Raw genomic sequence first — 12085 nt, 5'->3', positions numbered from 1 at the left:
AATATGCACTTTACCACAGAATTCAAGATCTTAACTAATATGGTTCAACAAACAAATGAAGTTAACAGCAACTGGCATGAACACATAGCAAATGCATTCTTATTAATATAGAAATGTTCTCAAATCACAATTTTTTTTCACCACAGGATGAGCCACACTTTATATTTGATATTAGCCATATATACTCACTTTTAAAGTAAATTTTATTTATATCACCAAAGGAGAATGTTATCTTAGCCCATTTCAAAAATATTATAGTTTCTGTTCGTTCATCTCAAAAGCAGGGTGATCAGCAAAGCTATTACTAATATCTTGATGCACCTTGCTTATCCTACATGGCTGAAATTCTAACTACCAATTTTTTAAATAAGAAGCTTATTTAATATACTGGCTGTGTTTCATTTTTGTAATAGAAAACTTAATGCAAAGTATTTTGTCATCTCTCCAGTGTAAAATGTTCATAATATGCTTTTCAGTCTTTTTTTTTTACTCATATTCTGCCATTATTTACTTAAGTTTTACTATTTGTCATTCTCATTTCCAAGGCAGGCTGTACAGTTCAATGCATGTTTATAAATTAAAGATTTGTTGAATATCAGTTCCTCATTTGACAGCAGGGAAATAAAAGAAAAAAATGCCAAAGGACAAAAAGCAAAATGCTGTTTTCATCCCATGCCCTCAGGCAGAAATGGAAATTGTGAGTTCTTGTTATTTGATCTGGACATTGGCTAGAAGATTGCTGCTTTAGTGAATCTTTCTAAAGGTCAGTTAAATACACTGAATTTCATGTCCACAGATCATAACCTAACCGGAGCCAAATTTGTTATAATGCTTGCCCAGATACAGGAAAAACTGCATGGAAACAAATAAAGAATTAGTCATGTCATTTTCATAGATAGAAAGTACATTATAGTTTTACAACATTTTTTAGCTATAAAATCCCTGGAGAGAGAGAGAGAGAGAGAGAGAGAGAGACAGAGAGAGAGAGAACTCCTCACAGATAATACATGTTTTTGAGATTTTCCTTTTTCTCCACTAACTGGTTCCATTTGGCTGCCTATAAATTTAGAGCACCTATATACCCCTAATGCACTTAGATATATCCATATAATTCCTGTCATTGGATAAGTAGATTCAGCTTTTGAATTTAGTTGACTTTGTTCATCCTGATCTTACCAGGATGCCTATTTCTGGCAGTGTTCATAGCAAAGATCTATACTGTGAAAAGTACAGCATAATACCTGTTACTACTAATAGTAATAACAATGAAGAAAGAAATCTTGCCTACTAATAATTATTGAGTTCTCTGTACCTAACCTGTTACAGTATAAAATCAAATTAATTTTTAAATTCTAACTAACCTTATGAACTTATATTCCAAAGTGATTATTCAGAGCAATATAAAGAACAGAGATAAGCAAAAGTGTAAAGCTGATCTACTTTTTGTGAATGGAAATATTGTGTCTCTATTGGCAAATACATTTCATTTATAGAATATGCTATATGAATATCTGAGCTAATACCTAAAATAAGTTTTGTTACTCATTACTAATATATGATAGTAGTGAATCAATATCTAATAACTTCTATTTGTAGACATTTCTGTTCTATTCTTTACATGCTTAGTTTTGATTCCTAACCCAATGAATCTTTTGCAACTTGCTTCTGCTCTGGTGGTTCATCTTGCTGCTGAATTATAACGCTTTGCCTCTTGAACTTCAGGTCTACCAGGTACTGTAGTTCTTTCTCAAAAGCCCTATTTTGAAGTACAGCAATAAACATGAAAAAAAAAAAAGAGATTTCTCCAGATTTAAGTCTTTGGTTTCTTATCATTATTTGTCGAACTGTTCTCCTGGGACATATTTCAAAGGACAAATAAGTTATTTTGAAAACTCAGTTATTAAAAAACAACTTGTATTAAATAAACAAACAAACTACTTGGACTTTAGTGTAACAACAAGCAGTAATCCATATAGAACTATTGATAGTGAGCATTTAGAAACTTTCATAGCAATTTGACAGTGTAATTCTATTTGTTCAATATAACCAAAAGGTAGGGTTATATTTTCTTTGTTTTTGGTTTTTATTTTATTTTTAGTAATTTTTATTGTATTTTATAAAAAGATACTAGTCTATGATGGGCCGGGAATTAAAAGGTTGATCTGTCATCAGAAATAATTTGAGAAATACTCTCTTAAAAAACATACTTGAATATCCTAAAGTTTGACTGTTAGGTCATTTTATGTGCGTGGTGCTAAAAATATCTCTAACTCACTGTTAGGTTTGTTATACCAAATTCTATCATCTGTTTGCTAGTAAAATAACGAGATATGCCTCTTAAAACTGCTTCAACAGTTGTTAACACTGGTGTTGTATTAACTAGGCTTGCCTGGAATACCAGGAGAGAAGGGGGATCCAGGGCCTCCTGGGTTTGATGTTCCAGGACCCCCTGGTGAGAGAGGTAGTCCAGGGATCCCTGGAGCGCCTGGTCCTATGGGACCACCAGGATCACCAGGGCTTCCCGGAAAAGCAGGTGCCTCTGGCTTTCCAGGTAATTTGTTTAAACTTTTCTCTGATTTTGGATTCAGGAAATTAAAACTAATATGACTCTGGTATGTTATCCTCTTGTTGTACTTCTCTGGATTGACACTGTCCCTTATGGAAAAGTGTTAAATGTCTTAGATTGCAGGAAACTAACTTTGCTATTTGCGTTACACTTTCTTTGTGAGAATTCTAGTTATATATTGCTGTGTAAAAAAACGGCCCCCAAATTTAATGTTTTAAATCAACCTTTTGAATTTGCTCAAGATTTTGTGGGTCATGAATTAAGAGATGTCTTAATGGAGTTATTTAACTCTGATCCACATGGCACCAACTGGAGTGGTTGGGGGTGGAGGATCTACTCCCAAGATGGCACTTCTTTGACAACTGAGTGTTCCTTGGCCTCTTCATGTGGTATCTCGTTATCAATACCACCTCTTCACATGGCTTGGGCTCCTCACATTGTGGTAGTGTCAGGGTAGTTACTCTACTTTCAAGGCAGTTGGTTTCCCAAAGAGAAAATTCCCCAAACCAAGAGTGAGTTTTCCAAGAGCCCCAGGTGGAAGCTGCAAAATTTCTTGTGCTTTAGCCTTGGGAGTCATACAGTGTCACTTAATCAAGGGCAAGGCACAGAGTCACCCCAGTTTCAAGGGGAAAAGACTACACAAGGGTTTGTATGCAGGGACATATGGTTCATTGGGGGCCATTTTTGGAGGTTAGCTACCAAAGGGAGTCTTTTTATTCATGAGTATTGGCAATAGTGGTCACTAAGATTACAGAAGTTGAAAAGGGATAAAACTTAGTGCTTTCCCTCCAACTCTAAATAGTTTTCCAGTTGACATCTTAAAACTTATCTTTTGTCTGTCCAAGGAAGGTAAAGGAAAGTTAAAAGTTACTTATTCATATTCTTCAAAGGTGCCAAAGGTGAAATGGGTATGATGGGACCTCCAGGCCCACCAGGACCCTTGGGAATTCCTGGCAGGAGTGGTGTTCCTGGTCTCAAAGGTAATATTCAGTTTGCTGGCAGATGGATGTAAGAGAAAATTAAACATTGCTTTGTTTCAGTACAGAATATTTTTATTTGACTGTTTTAAAATGAGCAATGTTTCCTGGTAGTGTTTCTATTTGATAGGACATTCAAATAGGTCCTGTTCTCAATTTGGTGGCATGTTTAGTTTGGATACCATGAAATATGGTAAATGCTTAGCTCAAAAGAACAAGATATAGGGATTAAATTTTGATTTCTTTTACAGTCTCTATAATTGTCAAAGAATCCCAGAAGAAAGAGGGATTGTTATTTGAGTGTAAAAATGTGTGTGAGCTCAAGTTATTCATAGGCAATAACCAAGGTGCATAAGTGTTTTCGGGTGGTCTGCAGCCTACCTAACTATGGAAGATATGAATGATATTTACATGCATTAATCCTGGGTGGATAAATCTGATCTGTTGTGTCTTCCCCACGCACGTTGGTTTTAGGTGATGATGGTTTGCACGGTCAGCCAGGATCTCCTGGTGCTACAGGAGAAAAAGGTAGTAAAGGAGAGCCTGGCCTTCCAGGCCCTCCTGGACGAATGGATCCAGATCAGCTGGTCTCAAAAGGCGAGAAGGGGGACCCTGGTTTACCAGGTGAGTGAATGTATTTATTAATGAATACATGTCCGGGTATATCTGAAGTTTAATTTTTAACATCATGAAAAGTGACTTGTAGTCCTAGATTCACTTACAGAAAACACTTAGATGTATCAAATTTTGGTAATGAAAATTAATCGTCACTTGATTTTTACTGTTTCACTGATCAACTTATATTTGAGTATTTTCTTTGTAGTTTATCTATCACAAACTGTGAGGTTTTATATTTTTTATTAAATTTATTGTTATTAATAAAATTATACAGGTTTCAAGTGTACATTTCTATAATACATCATCTATATATCACACTATGTGCTCACCACCCAGAGTCAGTTCTCCTTTCATCACCATATATTTGATCCCCTTTTCCCTCTTCTACCACCCCCTTTACACTCTACTAAACTGTTGTCTGGGTCTGAGTTTTTGCTTCTCTTGTTCATTTGTTGCTTTCAGTTTTATATCCCACATATGAATGAAATCATATGGTTCTCGACTTTTTCTGTCTGACTTATTTCACTTGGAATGATAATCTCAAGATCCATCCATGTTTTAAAATAGACTTAGGTAGTCATCTACAGGCCTTCTAGAAAAATAGTATAGGATAGAGTTGTGAGAAAAAGATAACTAGCCCGAATCACTTGGAAAACAGATTGCAGTGTTTGGGAAATTTGCTTGTCCTTTAATTTTTTATTTTTTTTCCTGAAACCAGATGGGGATGAGTGGTACATTGTTGCCCTGCAGTGTTTTGATATCCATATCATACTTGGCTTTTAAATACAGTTCATTGTTATACTACCTTGGCAGAATAAACAAGTACTGGACTATGAACAGCCAAGCTCAGCCCTGGGGGGGAAGTCGCTAAAAGTAGGTCTAGGGAACAACTGTGTTTTTATAGCTATTTTATTAGAAGCAAATAAGGTATGAAGTATAGCTTTTATTCTTTAAATAAAAAAATCTCTTTTCATTTTTATAAAAGTATAACATATTCATAGCAAAGACTCAGAAAATATGGATAAACACAAATCAGAAAAACACAATCCAGTCTATATAGACTAGCCTTTCAGACACCATGGAACTTTAAAAATACCTTTGTTTATGTGGTTATGGTCACGGGACGTGGAGTACAGCATAGGGAATGGAATCGGAGTCAATAGAACTGTAACAGCTGTATACGATGTCAGACGGGTAGTAGATTGGGGGAGGGGGTTGTCACTTTAAGAGGGGAATAAATGTCTAACTATTACATTGTTTTGTACACCCAAAATTAAAATTAAAAATAGCTTTGTTTATTTGTAGCTAGTAGTAAAGTTTGTGGCTCTTTTTGTGTTGTAACCGTTAATATTTTCAGTCCATGTGTGCATGTGAGTGTGTTTGTTGGGGGGGGGGGGTGTACATATGTACATAGATGTTAAAATTTCCCTATGAGCAGGACTTGGTGGGATTTTTTTCCTCAAAAAAGTGTTTAAGACATTAGTGTAGTTTTGTATATCATCATGAAAGATGCAGCGCTGCCTAATTGTTTATTACTGCTAAAATGAGATCTTTCTTGAATTACTTGTTGCAAGATTTCTCTTTAAATTATGCCTTTTGTAAAATAGAGGCAATAAACTATACTTGCCTCTAATATAGAGTTATTAAAGATAGTTATAAGAATATAAGAGATAGCCTAGAGATAATCTGCCCCAAATCCTTCATTTTATAGTGTAAGAAACTGAGGTCCAAAGAAGAAAGTGACTTAATTATTGAATGCTCTGAATTTCTTAATGGTAACTAAATAAAAAGTGGAGGATTTTAGTATTAGTCCAGTGCTACTGGTTCATAGTACTATGTCAGAATATCACTGGTACCTATATTTCCCTCACATTTCAGAATTTGGGTAGCTTACTTTGCCAAATTCATTTAATGAATTAATGATACCATCCTAACTTGTCTTTCTTGGAAGGTATTCCTGGACTTTCGGGGCCAAAAGGTTACCAGGGTTTGCCTGGAGATCCGGGGCAACCTGGACTGAGTGGACAACCTGGATTACCAGGACCACCAGGTAAGGATGATAGACCACCTGTAGTAATTGAATGGCTAATCTTGAACCCTGGAAAAGTATGTATTTATCATGCGTGGGAATATTTTGGATCCGGTCATCACAGTATACTTGTGTAGCTACTGAGATATGAAGTTTCCCTTTAGCAAAAATCTTTCCATTTGGCCTGAGTATCAACAGAAAAAATTTGTAGGATGTTTTGATTTACTCACTTTTTTCTTTTTGTGGTAGCAGAATCAGAATTACAAGTATATCCAAGTGAGGTGCTCTGTTTCTTTACATGAATTGCAACATATGTTATTAAGATAATTATCTGGTAGGAGCCAGAAAAACTCACCTTTTTCGATCGTTTCTCTTCAGACAAGTAAATCATTAAACCATATAAAACAGATGGCTTTAACAGTAGATATTGATTGAAAAAAATAGATGCTTTTTTTTTTATATAAGTTTCAAGGGATGAAAATTTCACAACCTACCTTGGTAGTCTGTTACAGCGTTAATCACCATTACAGTCAACATGTTTGTTTGTTTTTTTCTTATCTCTAATAAAACTCTTTCTTGATGCTTCTTAAGCCATTTTTTTTTTTAGTTGGGACCCTAAGGAATAAAAAGGAGCTGGTCCACATTTTCAAACCAACCCCTTTAGATCAGTTATTCTGCTCTGCACTCTGCACTATGAGTACATTGCCTTGACATAGTTGGAAAGATAATTTATCTCCCTTTCTGTCCTTCCCATCTTCTGCATTCTCTTCCCCAAATTGTAAGTAAATGTGAAAGAAAAAAAAGAAAAAAAGTTTCAGACAACATTGTGGTCCTTGGAACATACCTACATGACCCCATAGAGCTCAAACACCTAAGCTCTAGGAAAAGTGTGTAAACAGAGCAACATGACTGTTGGGGTAACAGTCTAGAATCTCTCCATCAACTCTTATTTATCCCTGGCCTAATGTACTAGGGGTACATCATGACAGGTTACCACTTTCCTCTTCATGCTCTCATACTCGGGGTCTACATTGGGAAAGCCACTTAATCTTTTAAAAACAGATTCATTACATTGGATCAACCTGTGATAAATGCAGTAAGGGTAATTACACACATACAACAAATAGGATTTCAGGTGTTTGGAATTAATTGTCTTAGGGCAAGAAACAAGGTGTCCTGGTAAAATTTTTCCATTTTTTAAATAAATGTGTATTAGGAGACCTTTGTTACTATCATTATATTGTAATATGTTCCTACGGAGATTTCTTAGGTACCTCTTGCCTGTTTTATGCTGAGCTAGAGCAGTGGAACTTAATCATGTATAAAGATTTGATCCATCAAATTCCATGCTTGCATTTTAATTATGACAAATTCTAAGAAAGCAGACAATCTCAATATTGTTGACTTCTCTTAATGTTATCAATTCGACTTTTCTAGGTCCCAAGGGTATCCCTGGTCTGCCTGGAAAGCCAGGACTTACAGGACCTCCTGGACTTAAAGGAAACATAGGTGATATGGGTTTTCCAGGTGAGTGATGAAAATCTCCCAAATGTTTAGTTCTATTAATGGAAGATGCTTCACTCTCTTTGTTACCAAAAAAGAGACTGGTGTTGATAGAATCAAACTGAGACAATATCTAAATTAATTGGTGAGTGAAGCTCTATCATTACACGAATATTTGGAGTGGGAATTAAAGAACAGAGCTTTAGAAACCTTAAAAGAATTCACAAACTTATATTTTTTCTCTAGCTGTACCCTTTTTGCTTAAACTTCCTTTAAAAATAGGCTTTTACATAATCCTGGTTGTAAAGCTTATTATTATGTAACTCAGAATTTGCAGAGTTCTTTTTAAAAATCTTTTTGCTTAGTCACATGCATCATGGATAAAACATATTTTATACAATATTGCATGCTCCATGTTTTTAACAGGCCCTCATGGTGTGAAAGGGTCTCCTGGTACCCCTGGAGTTCCTGGACAACCTGGCTCCCCAGGATTACCTGGACAGAAAGGAGAAAAAGGTGATCCTGGTGCTTCAGGCATTGGTCTTCCAGGTCTTCCGGGCCCAAAGGTAGTCCAATTTTAGGTATATGCTTGAACAAATGTAACGTTTCTGTGCTCATTCCTAACAGTTCATTAAACAAACTACACAATGACATGGTGTAGTCTTGGCAAGAAATTCATTCCTTCTCTTTTTTCTTATATGGTAAGAAGATATGTTGATATGTTTAGGGTTTGCAGCCAGTCCAAAAAGGAGGAAAAAAAACTTTCTGATTATTTTTTCTTTTCCTCTATCTTACTCTGTGTGTGTTTCAGTAAACCAAAGGCATATTTCTGCCTGGTTTTGGTTTTCCTTTCCCTTTTAGTGATGGGGTTGTTGGTCTTTGTCCAATTATTATTACTAACTAAATTCGAGAGACTTAAACAAACAGAGTAACTTATGCAATTAATGAAAGTGTAGTACTCTTTGGAACTGCGTATCTCAGGTATTTCTCCAAAAACAGTTTTGCATATCCCTCTATGCCCCCACTCAGTGAGAAAACTTTGGTGGTATTTCTCAAACAGTCAGATTTAGAACTTCTTTTAGAATCATGAATTCAACAAATATTTGATAACTGAGTAATTTCACATAAAAAGATAATAATTCTTACTGATCTGTAGAAGTACTTTATAACCAGTGGAGATGCATCCATTGTCTATTACATATGTTGGAAATATTTTCTCCCAGTCAATTGTTTGTATTATAAAGTTGTTTAATAATTCAATCAGACCACAAAGTTAGGGAGTATTAGAAGAGGAATTGTGTTACTCAACTTCTGCGGAATTAGTGAAAATTCCCACTGACATAAGAACTTATTTAATAATACTTTAAAAACAATTTCTTTTTAATAGTATACAAAGATTATAATTTGATGCCCCAGTTGATCAACTTATTGGAAGAGATAATCAAGAGAAGTTTCTGCATATTAATTGTAGATTGACAGTGTCAAATGTATTGAAATTAATCTAAATTTTTTGTGTTAAATTTGAATTTTACCAGTAATATATAAATACATACGTTTCTTTTTTCTATTTGTTTATTTATTTATGGTCTCAAGTGCAGAAACCAACATAATAACTAGACATTTACACACCTTACAAAGTGATAAGCCCAACATGTCTACTACCCATCTGACCACATATATAGCTATTACAATACCATTAACAATATGCCCTACACTGTACTTCACATGCCATGACTATATATGTTTTTTAATTATAGTTGACATTCAATATTATTTTATGTTAATTTCAGGTGTATAGCATGATGGTTAGACATTTATATGATTTATGAAGTGAAATGCCTGATAAATCTAGTACCCATCTGGCACTATACATAGTGTTTACAACATTGACAATATTCTCCATACTATATTTCACATCCCTGTGACTATTTTGTGACTACCGATTTGTACTTCCTAATCCCTTTGCCATGTACACTAGAAAAAAAAATGTATAGTCTGATGTTTTAGGATGAAGTGCTCTATGTATGTCAATTATGTCCATTTCATCTAATGTGTCATTTAGGGCTGCTATTTCGTTATTTCTTTTCTGTTTGGATGATCTATCCATAGCTGTCAGTGATGTGTTTAGGTTCCCTAGTATAATTGTGTTTTTTTTGTTTGTTTGTTTCTTTGTTTGTTTTAATTTATTTTTAATTTATTGGGGTGACAATTGTTAGTAAAATTACATAGATTTCAGGTGTGCAATTCTGTATCACATCATCCATAAATCACGCTGTGTGTTCACCACCCAGAGTCAGCTCCCCTTCCATCACCATACATTTGATCCCCCTCACCCTCATCCCCCACCCCCCAACCCCTTTACCTTCTGGTAACCACCAAATTACGTTCCCCAGACTAATTTTCAAACCCGTGGCCATCCTGTGGTCACCGACTGCCCTCCAATTATAATTGTGTTTTGGTCAATTTCTCCCTTTAGTTCTGTTAGTAGTTGCTTGGTATATTTCGGTGCTCCCTGATTGGGGGCATAAATATTGATGACTGGTATGTCTTCTTGTTGTATAGTCCCCTTCATCATTGAAATGTCCATCTTTGTCTCTTGTTACCTTTTTTATACTGAAGTCTGTTTCATCTGAATTCAGTATGAATACATCCGCTTTTCTCTGAATGCCACTTGCTTCAAGTGTCAGTTTCCACCCTTTCACTTTGAGTCTGCATTTGTCCTTGTAGCTGAGATAGCTCTCTTGGAGGAAGCATATGGTAGCGTTTAGTTTGTGGATCCAATCAGCTACTCTCTGACTTTCTATTGGTGAGTTCAGTCCATTCACATTTAGGGTGATTATTGATATGTGAGGATTTCCTATCATTCTATCTTTGGTTTTTTGGTAAGATTGTATCTCCATTGTTTCTTCGCCTTTTTGTTGTTGTCTGTTATTTCTGTGTGGTGGTATTCTATGATTTTCCCCTCTGTTTCTTCTTTTATTATGCTATATATTTCAGTTCTGGATATTTTTTGAGTGGTTACCATTAAGTTTATGTAAAAGAAAGTTTCACATTTCGAGTATTCCGTTTTCTTCAGCATGCTTACTTTCTCCATTCCCATATTCCGGGTCAGGCTTTACTCTCCCCCATTTTATGTTTTTGTTCTCACAAATCATCCCTATTTATGCTGGTCGCATAGCCTCCTTCAGCATTTCTTGTAGTGCAGGTCGTGTGTTAGAAAATTCCCTAAGCTTCTGTATGTCTGGAAAGGTCTTTGTTCCTCCTTCTTATCTAAAGATTATCTTTGCTGGATATATTATTTGTGGTTCATACTTTCTCTCTTTCAATAGTTTGAAAATTTGATTCCACTCCCTCCTGGCTTGTAGAGTTTCTGCTGAAAAATCTGATGATAATCTAATGGGCTTTCCTTTGTAGGTTACTGTCTTCTTTTCCTTGGCTGCCTTGAGGATTCTTTCTTTGACATTAATTTTTGACAGCTTCAATACAATGTGCCTTGGAGAAGGCCTTTTGGGATTGAGGTAATTAGGTGTTCTATTTGCTTCTTGGATTCGAGGATCCAGTTCTTTCCACAAGTTTGGGAAGTTCTCATCGACTATTTGTTTGAATATACTCTCTGTTCCCTTCATTCTTTCTTCTCCTTCTGGTATGCCCATTATTCTTGTATTGCTCTTTCTGATGGAGTCAGAAAGTTCTTGTAGCATTCTCTCATTTCTTTTAAGTGTCAAGTCTCTTTCTCTTTCCATCCATGTCATTTCCAGATTTCTATCTTCGATGTCACTGATTCTTTCCTCCATCTGGTCAACTCTACTACCTAAGCTGGCTATTTCATTCTTCATTTCTTTTATTGAGTTCTTAATGTCCAGAAATTCTATTTGGTTCTTTTTTAAAATTTCAATCACTTTGGTGAAATGTTCATTTTGTCCTTTGATTGTGTTTCTGAGTTCATTACACTGACTGTCTGTGTTTTCTTGCATCTCGTTAAGTTTTTTCAGAACTGCAATCTTGAATTCTCTGTCATTTAAGTCCCATGTTTCCATGTCTTTAAGTTCATTTTCTGGAGACTTTTTATTTTCTTCTTGAGCTGTCTTGTTACCTTGGTTATTCATGGCAATTAATTATTTATTATGTCTCTTCCTAGACATCTACAGGAGTGGGTTTTGCAACACTTGGATAGAAAGAGGTCTTTCTTTTGTTTTCCAGTAGGTGTTGGTAAAATGTTTTATTTTTTCTCTGACTGCAGCCTTTTATTCTCTCTCACACTGTAGTGTTATATTTTCTCTGCACTAGTCTGGCTTCTCACACAATGGGGGGATTCCCTGGAAGGCAGGCTTCTCCTCTGTCAACAGTTCGCCTGGGTCACAGGGCGCCACGTCCCTGTGGGGATGCGGAGAG

At 35.6% G+C, this 12085-nt stretch overlaps 1 protein-coding gene across 6 annotated transcripts in view; it reads left to right on the top strand.

Moving 5' to 3' along the window:
- Positions 1-12085, top strand: part of COL4A5 (collagen type IV alpha 5 chain) — a 370566-nt gene that overhangs the window by 220524 nt on the left and 137957 nt on the right. For all 6 annotated transcript variants that reach the window (XM_033112875.1, XM_033112869.1, XM_033112893.1 and 3 more), the window contains 6 exons: positions 2384-2551; positions 3457-3546; positions 4018-4167; positions 6113-6211; positions 7628-7717; positions 8120-8259. In XM_033112875.1, the coding sequence (XP_032968766.1) occupies positions 2384-2551; positions 3457-3546; positions 4018-4167; positions 6113-6211; positions 7628-7717; positions 8120-8259 (737 nt within the window). The remainder of the gene's footprint in view (positions 1-2383; positions 2552-3456; positions 3547-4017; positions 4168-6112; positions 6212-7627; positions 7718-8119; positions 8260-12085) is intronic.

The sequence above is a fragment of the Rhinolophus ferrumequinum genome, chromosome X (genome assembly GCF_004115265.2).
Source record: "Rhinolophus ferrumequinum isolate MPI-CBG mRhiFer1 chromosome X, mRhiFer1_v1.p, whole genome shotgun sequence".
Lineage (NCBI taxonomy): Eukaryota > Metazoa > Chordata > Mammalia > Chiroptera > Rhinolophidae > Rhinolophus > Rhinolophus ferrumequinum.
The sequence above is the reverse complement of the archived record's forward strand: the minus strand, read 5'-3'. Positions and strand labels throughout refer to the sequence as shown.